Raw genomic sequence first — 21,317 nt, forward strand, 5'->3', positions numbered from 1 at the left:
GAGCCTTTCTTGGGGGATCGTCTCATCTGCGCGTCCTACAGTGATCTCGAAGGAAACCTTCTGCCATTGGCAGGTAGATTTGATAAATAGTCTAAGCAACTTTACCATAACTACCAAAATGTAAACATCACAATTAGTTAAATCAGGATAATCGGTGCACATATATTTTTGCAGGTAGGTCTACAGGACTGTATGTCATGGCACAGAAATAGCAAGTGCGTAGCTACTGTAATATGGTGAACAGGCCAATCATCCAGAATACAGGCCTAAATGATAAGTGAATGACGCGCCACTCCGAGTAAAGGGAAGAGCCTACAAAAAGTATTCGAGTCGTTGGATGGTTTCCATTGCATATTGTATCAGCTTGTTCTGCAGAATGATTAGGCATATTACATGTTTTTGTTTATTTTCATATTGGATATCAATAATACTGTGGCTTGTAAGCACGTTGACTTGACGTAATTCACTGACGAAAGAGCAAGATTATTCTTATGTCAGTTGAGATATACGCATTATTGAAGACATCAAGCGTGGATGTACGTGTTATGAAATATTTAGTTTTTCTGTTAATCATCCGGGAATCGTTCGATGAAAAGCCTGCAATGAAACTAATTAGTTATTTAAATTAATTCAACATGTTTCAAACCTAACCTTGTTTTAATTTGTTACTTTGGCTTGGTACAAAGAAGTACTATCATATGTTTCTGGCAGTATTGTTCAGCGTTGCTCGAGTTCTAATTAAAAAAAGCAGGCCTTTTCAAAGTGTAAATGTCGAACAGGACCGGGGATTTTCTTTCTAAATGTTAGTACACTGCATTAAGCTGTATGAGGAACAACTCAAGCGAACTTCATAATTGGACACGTGGCTTTTTCTCCTGTTCCTAATTTGAAGATCAACTGATTTCTTTGTATCAGCCACCGCTATTTAAATGCCAATGAGTAATCTATTAAGGAGAGGGCACGTGTCCTAATGAGGTCCCTTTCAATGCGTTGAATAGGCACGAGAATCCCCGCGGTGGACTCAGAAGCCCTGGAGCTATTTAACCCTCAGGATGTTTCCAACTCAGGCCACTTTACCCAGAGGTGACAGGTAGATAACCCGGCGAGCTTCATTTTATTTTTCGAACGTGGCGATACATTGAAAGGTCCCACTAGTAAAACTACCAGCTCTAATACACTGTAGGTATATCGGCTACGGTCTACTGTTATCGTTCTTACGATGGAGGATATATTTTTTGATTTTGATCAAGACGCTGCGTCAGATTTTGCTTTCTGGGGCCAGATGGATCCCAATTTCCAGTTCCAGTCTCAGCCGGACAGTATACTCGTGGACTGCGCAACGCTGACAGGACAATTGTCCCCTTGGTCATCTTTTGGCTGCCAGTCTGTGTTCCCAGACGCACAGCTGACCTTCAGCGATTTAGACTCCCAGTCCCCGCAGTTAGGCCTCAGTGCTGAAGTGGACAGCTCCTCAGTGGACGAGCCCCATGAGATCAGCAAACGCAGACAGCGTCGACTGGCACCGCACCACCCCTATAAGGTACAGCGCCACGCGGCCAACATCCGGGAGAGGAAAAGGATGCTGAGCATCAACTCTGCATTCGAGGAACTGCGCTGCCATGTGCCTACATTTCCCTATGAGAAACGACTTTCTAAAATAGACACGCTGCGACTGGCAATTGCCTACATTGCCCTCCTAAGAGAAATCCTCATGTCAGGATGCGACCCCAAGACATATGTGGACGAATGCATGAAAAATGGCTACAAAAATCAGACCAACGCGATATGGAACACGAGTGGTAAGAAAATGGATTACGAACTACAAACGTTTTTAACCAGATAGGCTTATAGCTAAAGTTGGATAGTACTTTTGAAATAGTAATTCATACATTCGATATGATTCGTGTTTTCTGATGTGCAATTGAAATAGAACAGCGTGCTATATAATGGAATTCAATAATGGACCCGAGAAACAACATTGAAAATACTATGTAGAATTCAGAAGTGACTTACAGTGACACACCAACCAATAAAACAAACAAACAAAATAATAATAATAATAATAATAATAACAATAATAATAATTGTAGAGTTATGTAGATGCTTTTAATAACGTGTCCTAAATTAACATTGTTTGTCCGCTGTTAAAAATGAATAAAAACGGGCCAATTTAGCTTGTTATCTTTAAATAAAAGCATATATAATTTCTTTGTGATACATCAGAACAAAAACGTTGCATAGTACAATCTTGGAACATACTCTGCCTCTCTTTACTGTGTTAGTTAATGTAGTAGACATAATTAGCATTTTTAAATTAGGAGATATGCTAATTTTACAAACAAACCGCAAAACCTATTGGTTGTGAGTTGTGCTTCTGTTTATCACTTAAACAGGAGCTGTCTTACCCTTAAACAGCCTGTCTTTGTTTATATTTGTTGTGTGTTTTAGTCCCAGCTGTCCAGCCCTTGGCTTTTGTGCTCAAAAGCTCCCTTCGCCAAAACATAAGTATTCTCACTGTCTTCAATGGGTACTGAATACTCTGTGTACCTTAGTGAACCAACAGTGCACGAGACTCTTCAGCTAGGGAGTGTTTAAATGAGTGAATGCAGTCCCCCAAGAGGTCCAAATGTGCCACTTGTTAAATGGCTATTAAAGTGGAATTAAAGCCTTCTGTACGCCATGCTTTGTCTCCATGTAACTTCAGATCTGACGGCCCGGCTCTCCTGGATAAAGTGGGATTAACTCTCCGCGGAAACTGAATAACAAGGCCGTCGAGTGTTGCGCTCTCCTCCACCGCGGGATCACATCGGGGTTGGCCGGCAGCTGCAGACTTCTCACCAGGTCACAGCGTCTGCACATTTCGCTGTGCGGCGAGAGTCTTTTACATTTTAATTAAATTATCTTCAGAGATCCGCCCCTCTGATTAATTTAACTTGTTTTAAATAATGTGGTGGCGTTCGGGCCCTCAGACAGAGGGTGTTCCATTTGTTTATGAACTGAGATGGTAAATCTAATCGCCCCCCTACCCCATCGAAACCCACATATAAGGGGTACTTGCAGGTACAATATGGATAATAAGTGGCTGTGTTTTCTCATTTAGAACATGCTTATTTATTTATTTATTTATTTATCTATCTATTTATTTATATTTTAAAAAATTAAAGCTACAATGCTTCACATGCATTATGCCTTCACATGGAGCTCAAAAATCACAATGGAAAAAAGTGATGGGAAGCTTAAATAGCAGGTGACTGTATTTATGTTGAACTAGTCCCCGCGGTTACCTGCTATGCAACCCTCCTGTCTTTTCCCCCATGTATTTACTTATATCCTTTCATTTCCTGTGAATAATGACAAATGTTTAATTTAGATTGTAATTATATTTCAAATAATTAAATCAAATTTTCTTGACTAAAAGTGAAACTGTCATTTTTATTTTACTTCATGTTACTTCTGTATGTATGCAAATGCACAGACACAAATTCCACATAGGACAGCCGTTTTATTTTACTGTTTGAAGCAGCAATAATAATAATGCTGATAACAATAACAATAACAATAATACATTGTCTTTAAGCCTTGAGGTCACTCCTGATCTCTGCATTGGACTGTCACAAATTAGCCTATCTCTGCAAATGACTGGGCCAGCTCCTCTATAGCTCTGTCACATTGTGGTGCAAAATACAGTTTCCTCAATTAAAGCTGGGCAGAATTGGTGTGTCCACGTCTCCGGCCCACAGACGGATTTGGGTGTTGCCAATGACAAAGTCAAAGCATGTGTTGTTTAGGCATCAATGTTTCTGGTAGTGCAAGAGCTATGAATAATTCTTGTTGCCACAGTAACATCCTTTGTGCAAACTGGTGTCAATTTTTATGTTCAGAGATTAATGAAGCAATAAACTGAATCTGCTGAATGGAATAGAATAAAATAGAACAGAATATTGACCTCAGTGAGGAATTGCTGTACACAGCCAGTCAGAACAGTAGAAACAGGCAATACCCTACAAGTAACCAACATAACCATGGTGGAATACACAAAAAAGTAGACATATTGAGCACAGAACCATCTTGTACAAATAACAAGACAGCATGACAGTAAGTGTACAGTGGGTTAGGGTTGAAGGGAAAAAACCATTTCATAAGTCCAGGCTTATTGATGCTTCAACACAGAGGAGCACCATACTTGCATCCAGAAAAAGAAGTGGGTGGGCTGGGTCTGATGTGATGGTACAGTATGTGTTTATGTGTGTGTGTGTGTGTGTGTGTGTGTGTGCATCTGTGCATGTGTGTTTCTGTGTGGAATAGTTTACTGTTCGTAACTATAATCCTGATGTTTACTTCCTTGTCTCCTGCTTGTAAGCCAGGCCCCTTCAATCAGCAGAATAAACAACTGCTGTTTGCCCATAGGCTTTGTGGTGGACTCCTGGGCCATACTGATCCTGGGTCAGCCATAGGTCTAGCCATGGTCATGGGCCAAAGAGTAGAGTCTGTTATGGGGTGACCCATATACATCGATTACCTGCAATGACGAGAACCCCATTTGGCAGGATATTTTGTGGTTTCTAGAAATGTGTCAGGAGGCCCCTACATTTAAAGAGATAGCTTCATTTAAAAAAAAAATATTATTTCAGTTTCACTGCACAGTGAAATATCCAGTGTTAAATCAATGGCTACAGAGTACATATGGTTCCTATTGGATTCATATGTGCTCTGCTGGAATTGAATTAACACTGGACATGTTTCTTTGTGTATGCTTTCTATTGGGCAAGACAGTTTTGTGCATGATGAAGGATGTTTTAGATACTTACAGACATTTCTGGCAACCTGCCAGTTGTAAAGTATTGGGCATCTGGGCATCCAGGGGTTTGTGGTCTAGAGCAAGGAAATACATTTCAAGTAACTCCAAAGCAGCTTGTACAATGGTATTATGCCTCCAGAGGTTGTATACGATGTGTCTATACAGAAGTGGACTTGCTTTCACCCAGAGACCCTCCCTACCAAATCCTCCCTTCTAGGCTCTCCATAAAAAACAGTGTACAAACACTATGCCTCAATCATGTCATTTTAATCTACACTATATCTCTACCCTTTTATTAACATAAAATGGATTTGTTATTGTGATAGAACCCTATGTGTGCTGTACTATATCACAAACACCCACGATGCTCTGTAACACAGGCCCCCTACATAACCACTACAAGACACCACATGAATATTCATTGATATACATCAACATTTCTTACAGCGGACATAAAGAATCATGCATATTCAGCATGGATATTTCTATATCAAAGTGATGCTACCTTTTATGCAAGTGCATGTATTTACAACAGATTTAACTGATTTAAGTGACCAAGTAAGTAAGACAAGGTAAATATATGTGTATAATGTATGTATAATGTAAACTCACTTTGGTCACGGGCAAATGTGATATTTTCATTTGAATAAAAAACCTCTAACAGCACATTTTCCCACAAAGGGCTAAATTATATCAACTGCACACCCACCCCCCCCCCCCCAAATAAAATAAATAAATAAATAAATAATACAAAATAAAACAAATAAAACAAATAAATTAAATAAACACATTTGGCGAAAAAATATAAAATGGGTAGGGAAAGGCAGCACTGAGTCAGTGTTTCGGGATGTAATGTAACTTAAAACCGATCCCTCCTGTTTATTGGTGGACCAATGAGAATTCGAAGCTACCACCCCCTCCATTCAGAAAACTATTTAGCATCCGAAACTGGGATAAAGTTTCAAACAAAAAATTAAGTGAAAATCCTACGAGGAAAGCTGTGCCAAACTTCAGTTCGAGTTAAAGTTTGGATACCCTGATCATTTAACAGGTGTAAACACTGAAAGTAAATACAAATCTAAATGTTACATCTTAACCCTGTTCACGTATATTCCCATCACGGATTCTTAAAAGGGGATTATTTTCTCTATCTGGTCTCGCATTTTTATTTTTTCTAAAGAAATGGAAGCGAGCTCGGGATCGCCTGTCTCCCCAGTGGACAGCTCAGTTACCAGCGAAGAGGAGGACAGACAACCGAGAAGATTCGGAAGGAAGAGGAAGCGCAGCAAGAATCTAAACGGTGACTGCAGTCCCTGTTCAGTTAAACGAAGCAAAAAATCGAGTCCCAGCAGCGCGCAGTCATACGAGGAGCTCCAAAATCAACGGGTCTTAGCGAATGTAAGGGAGAGACAGAGGACCCAGTCTCTCAACGAAGCCTTTGCTTCCTTACGGAAAATCATCCCCACGCTGCCGTCGGACAAACTGAGTAAGATACAGACACTGAAACTTGCGTCCAGATACATAGATTTTCTCTGTCAGGTCCTACAAAGCGACGAGATGGATAACAAGATGTCAAGCTGCAGTTACGTCGCTCATGAAAGACTCAGTTACGCTTTCTCAGTCTGGCGGATGGAGGGCGCGTGGTCCATGTCCGCGTCCCACTAGCTCCAGTAGCCTACGATCCGTAATGCCAGGGGTAGGTTTCGACAGTCACAGTAAATACAAAAATTCTCTTTCAAATGAAATTATGATGACAATTACTAGTAATATTAGTAAGCCGTCCCTGTATTCTAGTACAATATAATGCAGCGATAAAATCTTGCACAAAACAATTAAGAAGAGAAATAGAAGGACTCTCGTTGCCCAACCTTGAAGTGCGGTGTAAACAGAATTGAACATAGTCAATTTAAAGTCAGGGCAATTAAATTAGGGACATACTGACTAGCTCTATTTTAATCTACTGCATATTCAATATGGTGTAGGCCCACTGTCATTCCTTATGACAAAGATAGTGACAAACCGCGATTATCATATTACTATCATCTTTTTATTTTATTTATGTATTTATTTTGAAATATCACACACCATCCACAATTAAGGTCATGCACATTTAGCAGAACACACACAAAATATATGAAAGTGGAATGGCAGGGAATCAAACCGTCTTAGTTCGTATGGCAGGTTCCTACATGCTTTATTAGTCAGCCACAGTGTGGATTGTGCCACAATTAAAAACATTGTATACCCATGAATGCATTATACATGCTAGAAAATGACGATATCATTTCACACAGTGCACAATTGTCACTTTATAGAATTTTCTTTATCTGATTATACAATGACTTTTTAGGGGTTATACAATGACTTTTAGGATTACAAATGTTAAAACCACGTTTCTAAAGATGGCAGATCAAACAGTGAATAGTCACTTTTCAGGATATCTTGACAATAATTTCAGCCCAAGTTTGTTTAACAGCATGGGGGAGATACTGAAGACAAGGACAAATTAACTATGAAAGTCCCTCACGACTAATTTGGATCTATAATGAGACGTTTTTCCTGCTATTGTACCACAGGAATGTTAGTGCCTGAGATTGGCCAGAAAGTTCAAACCAATATTTGATTTATGCTGCATGCAAAAACATCCAGTGGCCTGCACTCAAAATAGCTCCAGGATTGTAGAGGTCCCCAAGCGCTTTGTCCTTTCATACAAAGATGGTAGGACTTAAACTTTAACAACAATAAAGACACAATACAACCTGTTCAAACTGAACAGCGTGTAGAAGAAGATTATAGAAGCCTCTATTCCTACAAACACATTACTCTTACATACTAGTTACTCGCATGCAAGAGTAATGTGCTTGTAGGAAGAAGCCTCTATTCCTGCAATGGATTAAATGAACTGTACATGCATGTTTAACGGTGCTATTATTATCATTTCCACAAAATGTCCTTATTTTAAAACAGAAATATCTTCTTTACCCTATCATCATTTAGAGCAAGCAAAACAAGTATGTGCAGGCCTACTTGTGGACTGTCAACATGTCAACTGCCATAACATTACAAATACTTACTGTAGCAGATGCTGATATCCAGAGCAACGTACATAAGTGAAGAGTATTGGTGAAACTCTCAGGAATACAACAATGTGATATCGCCAAGTCAGAGGCACCAATGTGCATTGTTAACCTAACAAACAACAATTCTCCACAGTTCGGCTATTTTGACGCAACTATCCCCTTTATTTTAAATCAAAGGATAGTGATCTGTGCTAGGCCAGCTCATCCAGATTAAAGCTAGACTACTTGGGGTAAAGAATTGAGAATATTTATATGCCAGAACTTTATTTCCTTTATCCGCGTTTCTGGAGCTACGCACTTCAGGAAAGTAAAGTAGGCCTATATGCCTCGACAAAAAACACTTCCAAACACTGCCTTCCCACAATATCGCTTTTAGCGGCTAGATTAACCTTGCTAAAACGAAATGTACCCGACACAGTTGTCTGTACTAATCAGTATGTTTACAACTACGAGTGCGACGTGGCCTGTCGTGTAAAAAAGGGGACAAATGTGGACGAGTGACAAATAGCCTACATTGATGCAATCACTCATTTTGTCCTTATGTAGGCCTACAACTTGTCGAAATGTTGGGCAATTTACATACAAACGTAGGCTAAGATATGTTGAACAATAATAAAATCGCTGGAAGTTTGATTGCCTTGTTTTTTGACAAAACCTCTCACGTGTAGGAGAAACAACTGCAGAAATTGAACGTCTAAAACAACTATAGGTGGAACTATCTTTTTACCCAGGTCCGTCCCGTTTATGCGTGGTTTCAGTTAAGGTTACCATTTCGTTCATTGTTTCCATAAGTAGCCTACAGACGGACATTAAATTTATCTGTCATGCGAATCAAACGTCAGTGCGTCAATGCAATGTTCGTCAGCAATTTCCCACATATGTAGGCATTTCAATAGCAAAGGCACCCAGGTAGGCTACCTACAACGCGTCATCTTGTAGCCTAATGCATTTCTCCTTGTTTTATTGTGTAGCCTGTTGACTTCAACGGTTAACGAAGCCAAAGGACTTGAAGAATCCGGCCGGACGGACACCAGTGGAGCATGAAGGACGTCAAAGTGAATCAAAATGCTTAAAAAACAATTAAAGAGCACAATCACAATCATATTACACCTCTTAGTAAAGTAAACGCTGTTCTTTCAATGTCAGAATGACGAGCCGGGATTTTCGCAGAGTGTATACCTTTATGTCATTATATTCAAAACAGAAATGTATGTATAATGTATGTATAAAAGGAATTATTGTGAATATTTGAATACGAAGCCCTATAATATACATTCTAATGGATCAATACAAGTGGAGTAACTTCTTGAAGTACAATGCATGTTTGTTTCCTCATACAATGGATCTTTTTTTCCCGTTGATTTCGTTGACCTACTTTCCTATGTCGTCCAATGTGCATTTCTATTATTTATGAATAATTTTTAAACAATTCAATTACTTTATACGGCATTGCCATATAACTCCTTCGCAATTATAAAAAGTACTCATTTTTATAAGCTGAGAATTTAGTTTTGATAGGTATAAAACTTGTAGACTGGATAATTAATTTATGTCTTCACAGGCAATTGGCGTTCTCTTTATTGACCGATAATGGGTTCTGAGGTTTTGTAACTTTAAACATTTTTTTTTTTTTTAAATATATTTTTTGTTCAAATATAAAATGCCTTCCTTGAGACAGGATTTTACCTTCAAGCGCTTTATGAATCCTTTGCTCTTTTATTTGATCCGGAGCAAAAACTATAAGCCGAAGCTTTTCTCATCTCATCGATCCCTTCTTCAGAGTGTGATAAATTTATATATATATTTTTATTTTATTTTATTTTTTGCTGTTGTGATATAAAAACTTCTAGACGTTCATTAGGGGAATAAACTGAAGCCAGTTTCAAACCAGATCGTATAAAAGCCCTATCCGATTTAATAAGAAGTAATGATTTATAAATAGTCATACCACTGGGGATTTTTTTAGCGAGCAAAGAACTCCACAAGACCACAGATATACGAAGTATTTGCTCAACCTTTAAATACCGGACCCCTACCAAACCGTTTTTCCTTTTATTTGAAACTCGTAGCCTACTGGTTAGGGATAATTTTCCCATAATTGGAAGAGATAACCTATATATCTAGCAACAGCGCGATTTCTTCTGTGGAGGCATCATTGTCTTATGATGATAGTGAACAATCTCTGTGTATTTAGGTAATTTTAAAGTTTATAGGAATATTCTGTTGCTTGTTTAAATTATTAGACTGAATTTTGTAAAGCATATAAAAGCATTAAAGTCTTTCAAAATAGCTTGAAGTAATGTTACCAAATTTTATTCATGGTTTTTAACCATAAGTAAGGATTCTTGTAATTGAACAAATTCATCACGAGTATATTATTTTGCAATTATAAATCTGACGATTAATGATGTGTTTTGATCGTGTTCTACTGTATGAGAGATGACCCCAGATGGGAATGATGATATTTAGAGGAATCACCATATATATTGAGCCAGAAAAGTTGGTTTAAATGTTTAGTATAGCAACTAAGCTGAAGTGACTCTGGAGTAAAGAGCATTGTAACAGTGTTATTCCAACGGAAAAGTGAATCCCAGGTAAAGCGCAGTGTTGGAATCTTTCTCTTGGTTCCTTACTGAATTAAATTAAAAACGAGGGAATTAAGTTTTATTATTTTATTATTATTATTATTATTATTATTATTATTATTATTATTTAGCATAATAGTTGGCAACAGAGCAGTTATGCTGTGTTTGCACAATTACCTCTGGAGTAATAGTCAGAATGTCTGTTAGACAGCATGATACACAAAGGAGCACACCTGCTCACAAAAATTATGCCAGCTCCCTATCTTTATGACCAGGCCATGCTTAATAGAGCAGTTGGCAGGGTGGTTGTCATGGGATTGGGCTTGCAACCTTATGGTCATCAGTTTGTTTTCTTACACGTGGGGCTGCCAATACATGTGGCTGAGTCTCTGTGAGAGTCAGAGCTGAGATAGAGTCTCTGTGAGAGTCAGGGCTGGGATATAGAGTATCTGTGAGAGTCAGGGCTGGGATATAGAGTATCTGTGATAGTCAGAGCTGGGATATAGAGTCTCTGTGAGAGTCAGGGCTGGGATATAGAGTATCTGTGAGAGTCAGGGCTGGGATATAGAGTATCTGTGAGAGTCAGGGCTGGGATATACAGTATCTGTGAGAGTCAGAGCTGGGATATAGAGTATCTGTGAGAGTCAGAGCTGGGATATAGAGTATATGTGAGAGGCAGAGCTGGGATATAGAGTCTCTGTGAGAGTCAGGGCTGGGATATAGAGTATCTGTGAGAGTCAGGGCTGGGATATAGAGTATCTGTGATAGTCAGAGCTGGGATATAGAGTCTCTGTGAGAGTCAGGGATGGGATATAGAGTATCTGTGAGAGTCAGGGCTGGGATATAGAGTATCTGTGAGAGTCAGGGCTGGGATATACAGTATCTGTGAGAGTCAGAGCTGGGATATAGAGTATATGTGAGAGGCAGAGCTGGGATATAAAGTATCTGTGAGAGTCAGGGCTGGGATATACAGTATCTGTGAGAGTCAGAGCTGGGTTATAGAGTATCTGTGATAGTCATAGCTGGGTTATAGAGTATCTGTGATAGTCAGAGCTGGGATATAGAGTGTCTGTGAGAGTCAGAGCTGGAATATAGAGTATCTGTGAGAGTCAGAGCTGGGATATAGAGTGTCTGTGAGAGTCAGAGCTGGGATATAGAGTATCTGTGATAGTCAGAGCTGGAATATAGAGTATCTGTGATAGTTATAGCTGGGATATAGAGTATCTGTGATAGTCAGAGCTGGAATATAGAGTATCTGTGAGAGGCAGAGCTGGGATATAGAGTATCTGTGAGAGTCAGAGCTGGGATATAGAGTATTTGTGATAGTCAGAGCTGGAATATAGAGTATCTGTGAGAGGCAGAGCTGGGATATAGAGTGTCTGTGAGAGCCAGAGCTAGGATATAGAGTATCTGTGAGAGGCAGAGCTGGGATATAGAGTGTCTGTGAGAGGCAGAGCTGGGATATAGAGTATCTGTGAGAGTCAGGGCTGGGATATAGAGTATCTGTGAGAGTCAGGGCTGGGATATAGAGTGTCTGTAAGAGAGAGTGCCTGGATTGGAAAAGCAGGTGTAAGAATAGTAATATAGTGTCTGCCAGTAATTAATTTAATCATTGCTCCATCATTTATACTGAGAAGTAACTTAATCCTCATTTCTACTTTCTTTTTTTGATGTCTGCTCTGTTCTGAACAGGTGCTGAATATTTGTGCAGGCAAAGTGTTTACAGTAGTGGTTCCAAAGTATTTAGAATATAATAAAGTGTATTACATGGCATTTCAGAAATGCTATTAAAAATACAGAACAAACCAAAATATTGAGCTTGAGTTTTCTTGAATGGAAAATATCTGACTTGATTCCAAGTGTCTACGTTCTGGCATATGGTTTACAAAAACCTTGATCTTACATGAAGACCATTCACATCAGAAGTTGGACTTGACATGTTGGCCAAGATAAAACCAACATATCCAGTTCAGGGTGTTTTGGCTGCCCAATAGGAAATCTTTATTTTAGGAGCTGAGTGACTTCCCAGCATGCCAATCAGGCAGATGTTTGGCTCAGTTCAGGTTGCATTTCTGCAAAAGCTGGGTCCTTTACAGAATACTGCCACCAAAGACTCTGCCTTCATCGCTTTGGAAATGGTTCTTCTGTCAACTCAGTGGTAAGCAGGTATGTTCGATGTTCAGAGTAAATTCACTGGCTCTGAGTACACAGTGAGCAGGTGCCCCAGGAGCACTTAACCCACATCTGAGGCGTTCAAAAACTGGAGGGTCGACTCCATGAGGTTCAGGAAAACTTTCTCTACCGCTTTTAGTTTCAGAAGGAATGTAAAAAGAGGAAATGAGATGAGCAATAAATATGGTAAAACTAGAGCAGAACGAATGCCCTCAGAGATGGAGGTTGGAGCCTCCTGAGGGACTGCCTGGTCTCTGGTGGCTAGGACTCCAATTCATGTAAAACCACTCCATGGGCTGGTCAGAGCATTGCATTCATCAGAAGGGTGTAAAGCCCCCCACCCCCCCCCCCCCTGCCCCCCCAGCAGCTAGATTCCCACAAATGTGATCTGGCTTCTGTAAAAGGTCACGCAGTAAGGTGCAAAACAGAAAAACCATGTAGTTTTTTTTAGCAGAGATCACGCTACCACAGCTCACACTCACCATCTTGCATGGGAGTCTTTATTCCCCATTATCACAAACACTCACACACACACACACACACACACACGTGGACAACTGAAATAGGTCATTTAAGAGCTGTCAGATAAAAGCTGGGGTAAAGAATGACGTCATGTACTAACTTACAAATAACAAGTCTTGATAGTTTAACTACAAAGGAAGGTCGCAGATTGCTTCAGTCCGGGAACCGGAATCCGGAGAACCCCACTCTCCCCTTTGGGGTTATCAAGATCAGGGACCAAAATTAGCGCACATGAGAGGCTCATGGTACTTTCGATGACGCTGGCTGCTTCATGCTGTCTGTCCTCCAGGCTCTTGGACTGAAAAAATGTCCTCACAAACCTGTAGACAATTTTGAGGGGGATGAAGTAGGCCGTCTTTCACAAACATGGTGCTTGTGTCACATCTCCGGTTCTCACATGTAGATGTGCAGTTTGGGGCCAGCCCCAGCATTGTGAGGACTGGAGCAGCTGAGCTGTTGAGGGCTGGCTCTGTAAACTGAGGGAGGCGGTAATGTCACGCCGACTGCTTTTAATTGGCAGGGCATAAGAGTGAGGATTTGGAGAGAAGCCACAGACATGTCATTGTAGGAAGGTGGCTGGGTCAGGGGTCTCTGTTTTGTTTGGCTGAGTAGCCTATGGATGCGCAACAGAAACATAACATTTTAAATCAAACCATACAGAACTACAGAGTTTGTTCATTCCTTTGACATTGTTCAAGACAGAATGCGAGAGGGCAAAGCACCACCTTTTAAACACCATACAGAAGGGCCGTCTGAGCTTCGACACGCCCTCGTGTTTCCTTTGAGCAGCATGCAGCATTTGAAAGATCAGTACAGCAGGACTCCACACACTTTCCCTGTCTAAGATTATCTGTTTCTCTCACAAAATGGGCTTCAACATTATCATTTTTTAATGTCATTTAATTTTTAATAATTCATTTTTTTTTATTTTAATGTAATTATGTGTTCAAAAATGGTTAATTTCATGTTATTTTTAGGTGGGGTGAGTTGCGGGTAGGAGGAGCAAGATGAGCCCTTTCTGCACAATGAGTTTTGGGTCAGGAGTCATGGAGCAAAATGTGTGTGTGAGTGTGCATGCTGTTTGCATGTGTGTGAGCATGTGGGGTGTGTGCGTGTGTGTGTGTGTGTGTGTGTGTGTGTGTGTGTGTGTGTGTTTGAGCGTGTATTCGTTTCTGAGCTGGATTGCAAAAATTTAAATACTTTTTTTCTGGAAACTGTGGTTTGAAGTCCATGTCAAAGACAAACTTCAAAGCAGATGTCTAGTTTTTTTATATATGTTTGAAACACTGAGAAAAACAAATATATTTTCATACATTTTCCAGCTTGGGCCTATTATTAATCCACATTGGGAACAGAATATAGGCTGATAGACAGATCTGGACATATATATATACCTTCCATTCACCCGGAAGGCAGATGTAGGAATTCCACCCAGTTCTCTGTAGAAACATCTGGGAAGAGAAAAAAAGAGGCGCTGTCACATTTCATATTCCACTTTCTAAAGCAGTTTCCTGATAGAAGAATTACTGCATGTCAGAGTTACCAGGCCGTGGTGTGAAAAATACGGGATTGCTGTAAGTAGTTCAGTTGCCTTTTTTCAGTTGAGTAAATGAAGACTGTGCTGTTACTACAGATAAATAGAAAATTTGTGGTTTTGTTATTGTCTCAGAAGCAATATCCTATCCTCACTCTGCAGCTTACTGTTCCTGAGCAACAGACTGACACAGCAACCTGCAAATCATATGGAAACCTGTTGAGGTGATGTTCCAGTTGCCTTTGAAATACACAATTATCACCCTGCTGGATGTTACCAAGAGGGACGAGCAAGAATCAAAGCAGATGCCAATCAGACCATTGTCAAAATTAAAATAGCATATGTATTATGGACCACATAAGTTGAATCAAATTACACTTTCTAAAAACAAATATAAAAATTTCAGAAAGTCAGTCTCAGGTTGTCAGCCATACTGAAGTCACAATTTGCCATTGTTACCATGATGCTTTCACCAGGACGTTGTATGCAACTGATAATGTTACAGTGTGCTGCTGTAAATGCAGATGTTGTTTTTAAAATGAGTATGATCCTCCTTGCAAAGGCAGAACCCTTCAAAAATTTTCAGGACCCAAATGTATTGTGCGTTAAGAACCCTAATTAGGCATGGCAAAAGCACACTGTGTATGTATGTATGTATGTGTGTATGTGTGTGTTCTTGTATGTACTATATGTACAGTATGTATGTATGTGCATCTATGTGTGTATGTATGTATGTATGTGCAAACAGCCTAATTTAGTGTTAAGTATAGTAAATATCCATGCAGATAGAGTGGATTTTCTAACTGTATATAACCAATGAAGGGAGTCTGACTTTCTTGTTTGTCAGTCCTTCTTGCTCCCTGATGTGAACACATGCCCAGTAACACCTGAAACCTCGTGAGAGTGATTGATTTATTTGTTTTTGATCAAAGCTCCACAGATGCCACATAGATCCACTGATCTTTATTGCGTTTGGGCTGGCTGATATGCATTGTTCCGTGCATAGGGTGATCCATATGGATGATTTAAAGATTGATGCATCTGCGCAGCATCTGTGAAGCCCTGAGCCATGTGAACGGTCCCGTTTGATTCTGTGCTTCACGAAACTGGGGGCTCTCTGCACACGAGCAGAGCGAGACTCCCACACCTACAAGGTGGGTTTCACAGTGACAGAAGAGCGTTACTGGGGTCTGCATGCACACGTGTGTCACAGGAATCAAAGAAATTAGCAAACAATTACTGTTTAGTTACTGTGTAAACTTTAAAGTCTTGATGTAAGCGGGATCTTTCACAACTGTGAATGTTGCTTTCAATGAATGTACACAAAAGGACTTCAGTAATCCTACAAATGACAGGCAAGCTTGAAGTTAAATCATGCTTTGGGTATTTGTGTTCCCATGATTCCAGTATAGGATTGTGATTGTGTAGCAGTTCAGTGCATCACACTCATCTCAAGACATTATGCTACACTGCTATCCCAAGCACATGTGGTTATATGAGGAATATTAGACAATGCTAATTGTCACTAGTTCCAATGATGCCGCTGCCAGGTAGAGATGAATGGTCAGCCTCTCTGTACCCGTCCCTCACAGCAGCCTGTACTGAAACATTAACCCACTGTACCCTAACCCTCTCTGTACCCGAACCCTAGCTGTGCTCATCCTTCTTCATGCATATCTGTTTAAAATGCAATCAAGCTGCTTTGCTGCTCATTGTTCACAGGAGAATGTAATGCACGGTAATCACAGTTCTAATAATCTCACTTCAGAATTTCTGCAAAGAAATATAACCAATGTTAAATCACACAGGTCCCAAATGAACTGTCCATTAACTTTGACTCACTACAAGGCCTTTACAAACTTCAGTGGAACTGAGAGTGAAATTCTCCATTTACAAAAGCAATGTGAATTGTGAAATCTTGAGAATTTGCCACTTAATCAAATATCACCGGGGATGTTTAAAAGTTCTTGTCTGCTGCTTCTGAATTCACAGGAAATGCAGCACTGAGTTTAGTTCAATCACTCTAATTTCCCATTAACAATTTTTCCAATTAACTGCCTAAATTAGAAAACCCCAGGACACCACGGTAAAATATTTTGCAAGATACACCCAATAGGCCAAAAAAAACCAAAACATTCAGGAACTGCAAATTTAAGTGCCAAATTTTTGTACACATGTGCACATGCATGCATATACTGTGAGTGACTTTGTGTGTATGTGCACATTTTTTTTCTGACACACACATTACATTAGATTATAATAATTTTGCACTCTGAAGCAGGCTTGCAATAATAGTCCTGTTAATAGTTTCTAATTGTATAATAGCTTTCACATGGGCTGCAGTGACAGACTTGCAGTGACTTCTCTAAACTAAGCCTGAACACAGTCCAAAATATCAGGCAGCAGAATATAAAACTCCACTGGTGATCTCTGATCTCTGATACTGATTCGGCTGGGAGAAACCATAATAACATTACAGCACTGCTACCAATATGCTCATCCGCTTAAGTAATCTCTCTTCCAGGATTTCCAGCAGCCACCTCTCAAGACCATCGTGTGAACCTCATTCTACTCGTACCCCCTGGTTTTTTATTTCCACCATGGTTTCCATGACTTTGTTTTACCACTGCTATGTCATTTGATTGTTCTCCTTTTTCATTTCTCCACCGAACCTACATTCATACGGACAAAAGCCGTTTGGGGTTTAGAGGGTTTAGGAAGGATTTAACAACTTAAATCCTAAAGCCCCACTGAACCACCAGCAAACAGACTGATCCTCTGCCTGCCCTCTCGTAGACAAGCCGAGACTCAGGGAGGCTCATGTGGAAGTCAAGTTCATTTTATTTCCTCTGAATGACATTAGCTCTAAAACACCGACTGTTTAGCTTCAGTTTGTGAAGCTGCTTTCTCCTGAATAGTCTTAAAGCAAGACTGCCTTCCACATTCACAGCAACATTTTATTCATCCTCAGCATCAGTGCCCTCTGCTTATTTCAGATGCAAATAGGAAGGGACCAAAACGAAGGCTCATATTATAAAGCTTATATCAGTTTATAGAATTGACTTATAATATTCTGTGACATCAAAGCAGAGCACTCAATATCTAACCTCTGTTGATTGGGAAAGCAATGATTTGATTTGGATCCATCCACCACTCTACAAGAGCCCCCATCACTTTGCTGTGTTAAAACAGACTTCTGCCCTCAACTCCGCTCAGCAGTCACTCATGCTATAGTGTCTTCCTTTCCCTTGGGATGCCAGTGCAGAGGGCGGGAGACGCTGTATGTGTTTAATGTGGATTTATGGCCATTAATTACAGCCTGCACAGACTTTCCCACAATGCACTGTGACAAATTGCAAACGCCTGGAGTGGGAGCTGTGGCCGCAAGTCATCCGAGAAGCAATTTGGTTTCACCGTGTCTCCCATCCCAGACAGACGTGCGGAAGTGATCGTTCACCACAGCTGTCAAAAACCCAAGACCCGCAAAGGGTTAATGTGGGTTGTGGCTATCTGTCTGAAGGATTTCCCAATAGCAGCTCCCTTCACAGAAAAGTGGGGGATGAAAGGAAGAAAGAAAAAAGACTTCAAAGTCTCGTCATCTGGTGCAGCAGGGCTGTTTCCAATTACGTTCGATTCTCCAAAATTTCCAAGATCCTTGCGAGAGAGCCTGCGCTTCTGCATTTCATTACAGGCAATTTTCTTATCGTTTTTTTTCTTCCTTCCTCCCATCTTGGGCCTGGTGCCCTAGAAATGCAGACGTGGCTCATGCTGGTGCTGCCCGTGAGTCGTGTGGTGTCTGACGGAGCCTGGATTCACCTGCTGGAACCACAGCCCGGAGTGAGAGAGGGCAGACGCTGGGAATAAAGTAACAGAGAGAGAGAGAGAGAGAGAGATAAGTGGAGATAATGTGGGTGTGTGGCCTGTTGTGCTGCTGTCCCAGAGCTTGGTGGATGTTGAAAACAAAGCTGCTGTCTGGGACCGGTGATAAGGTTAGGGGTGAGTCTGGGGTTGTGGGGTATCACTGCTTCAGTCTCAACCCCTTTCCCCTGAAGGCTGAAGAAGCCATAAATGGAGCAGAAAACACAGTGCCAGCAATCCTGCTGAACGGCACTGTTGGACAGCGGGGATAAAGTGGTACAGTCCTGCTGGACGGCACTGTTGCATAGCTGGGATCAAGTGGTACAGTCCTGCAGGATGGTACTGTTGCATAGTGGGGTTAAGTGGTACAGTCCTGCTGGATGGTACTGTTGCATGGCAGGGATAAAATGGTAGAGTCCTGCTGGATGGTACTGTCACATAGCTGGGATAAAATGGTAGAGTCCTGCTGGATGGTACTGTCACATAGCTGGGATAAAATGGTAGAGTCCTGCTGGATGGTACTGTTGCATGGTGGGGATAAAGTGGTACAGTCCTGCTGGACGGTACTGCCAGACAGAGGGGATAATGTGGTACAGTCCTGCTGGACGGTACTGCCAGACAGAGGGAATAAAGTGGTACAGTCCTGCTGGATGGTACTGCCAGACAGAGAGGATAATGTGGTACAGTCCTGCTGGACGGTACTGCCAGACAGAGGGTATAATGTGGTACAGTCCTGCTGGACGGTACTGCCAGACAGAGGGTATAATGTGGTACAGTCCTGCTGGACGGTACTGCCAGACAGAGGGTATAATGTGGTACAGTCCTGCTGGATGGTACTGCCAGACAGAGGGGATAATGTGGTACAGTCCTGCTGGACAGTACTGCCAGACAGAGAGGATTATGTGGTACAGTCCTGCTGGATGGTACTGCCAGACAGAGGGGATAATGTGGTACAGTCCTGCGGGACAGTACTGCCAGACAGAGGGGATAAAGTGGTACAGTCCTGCTGGCTCACTCTGAACACTGTCGCTCCACTGCGGGGCTGCATGAAAGGATTCATGCAAAAGATGAGGAGGGATTTACTAAATTGTTACAAGATATGGGGTTTTTCTTCTCTTTCTCAGATGCAGATACAGTATCACCAATGCCTGCAAAATAAGGCTATGAAAGCTTTTCAAGCTGAGCCTTTCAATAGAAGGCAGGCAGAACATGGCTTATGTTACACTTACTCTGGATACGCCACTGCACAGCTCTCTGTAGTGGGCCTGGGTCTGTTCACTCACTCTCACCCCTCAGGAGCAGAACTATCAGGTGCTGGACATGATTGCACTTCCAGGAGGGATAAGGAGAACGAGGAAAAGAGGGTAGCAGTGGATATGGAAGATGGAATTCATTATAAACTATTTGAAATTCATCATAATTTGAATTTGAAATAACTTGAAAACCAGAAATTCTGTTCCAAAACAGGGCTTCTGGAAATACTATCTGCCACAGGGGAGTGGTGCCATATAGCAGAATGTGGGGCTCTCTGCAGCTCCTCATGCAGGCAGAATAATTATACCAGTATAGGAAATAATTAACTCCTCAGTTGACAACATTATCCTGATATCTACCTTAAATAATATCTGAATTATTGGAGATACTCCAATATACAACTACCAAACTAGCTATATATTGTTTTGTCAAAGCAGAAGTTTTCTGCCTTGCTACCAGGTTTGCTTAATCTATTAATGCATGTGTATGCTCAAGACATCACAGCAAAGGAGGGTAGAAATGGTTCACACTTGAATAGTGATGCTGTCAGACACTCAATGGAGCACTGTGAAACAGGTGCATCTCTCACTCGCAGTTGCTTGCCCCATAATCCTATGCATGTATCATAACCCAGCGTCTACCGTCAACAACTGCAGGGGGCAGTGCCGCCTGCTGTGGGTCAGAGGTAAATGAACTGGGTTTGAACGTTCCTGTTGACCGACAGTTACACCACTGAGATTCCAGCGAGATCTGTCTGTGCGTGACCTCTTCACCACATTTAGCCAGGACAATCAAGGGAATCTTTCACAAGGACAATGGGAGTAATTTCAATAAACAAGTGCAGACAGCGATAAGACAGGGTATTGTCTCACCTTTGATCTTATCTGAATGAAACAGTGCATATCTGTAGCCAGTCCTGGATAATAAACCCTTTTACCTCAAAAAACAAATCTACTCATAGATGTTCAGTCAGTACGTGAACAAAATGCCTGTTTTCTATGGGTTATCATTGCCATCTGCTGGAAACTCAGCAAAATGTTTTTCGTTGATAACCATTATGATATATAACTTAATGTATTCATTTTAAAGACCACTTCTACTTTAAAGTATATTCTACAGCTAGCCAAGTCTACCTTACATTCCTCAAAAGAAAGCTGTAACTCTCATCGCCTTGGTTTACGGTCAATATCACCTTGATGCAATTGGTTTGGACAGTCAGTCAGGAATTATAGTGGCTGTCACAATCAAAAAATGTGCCGTGGTTGAGGAGAGATGTCACAATAAATGTGTGCCACCATTGCATAATGGGATTTTGAAACATATTGGCTTACACATAAATATTATGAACTTTGACTACTGATTAAACATGAATCTATATTTATAAGCAGCGGAGACAAGGGTGGGTAGACTTGGCTGTTACCCACCCTAGCCTCTGTCTTGCCCAACTAATCAGAGAAAGAACATCATGAACAGCAGACACCTGCTATAAACTACTTTATTGTCCTGCAGGGGTT

At 40.9% G+C, this 21,317-nt stretch overlaps 2 protein-coding genes across 2 annotated transcripts; both read left to right on the forward strand.

The window, feature by feature from the left end:
- The first annotated feature begins 935 nt into the window (after positions 1-935).
- Positions 936-3,417, forward strand: LOC118224058 (transcription factor 21). Its single transcript, XM_035411217.1, has 2 exons — positions 936-1,799; positions 2,705-3,417. Exons 1-2 carry the CDS (start codon positions 1,220-1,222, stop codon positions 2,740-2,742), a joined length of 618 nt encoding a protein of 205 aa, XP_035267108.1. The 5' UTR covers positions 936-1,219; the 3' UTR covers positions 2,743-3,417.
- Positions 3,418-5,782: 2,365 nt separating this feature from the next.
- On the forward strand, positions 5,783-9,163 carry LOC118223958 (twist-related protein 2-like). Its single transcript, XM_035411077.1, has 2 exons — positions 5,783-6,494; positions 8,850-9,163. Exon 1 carries the CDS (start codon positions 5,981-5,983, stop codon positions 6,461-6,463), a length of 483 nt encoding a protein of 160 aa, XP_035266968.1. The 5' UTR covers positions 5,783-5,980; the 3' UTR covers positions 6,464-6,494; positions 8,850-9,163.
- The last annotated feature ends 12,154 nt before the right edge of the window (positions 9,164-21,317 follow it).

Source organism: Anguilla anguilla, chromosome 3, assembly GCF_013347855.1.
Source record: "Anguilla anguilla isolate fAngAng1 chromosome 3, fAngAng1.pri, whole genome shotgun sequence".
Lineage (NCBI taxonomy): Eukaryota > Metazoa > Chordata > Actinopteri > Anguilliformes > Anguillidae > Anguilla > Anguilla anguilla.

Bases quoted from the DNA above. Each gene is read 5' to 3' on its own strand.
- LOC118224058 (XM_035411217.1), top strand. From the start codon at position 1,220: ATGGAGGATATATTTTTTGATTTTGATCAAGACGCTGCGTCAGATTTT. The intron at 1,800-2,704 runs GTAAGAAAATGG...ATGTAACTTCAG, and splicing joins CGCGATATGGAACACGAGTG to ATCTGACGGCCCGGCTCTCC.
- LOC118223958 (XM_035411077.1), top strand. From the start codon at position 5,981: ATGGAAGCGAGCTCGGGATCGCCTGTCTCCCCAGTGGACAGCTCAGTT.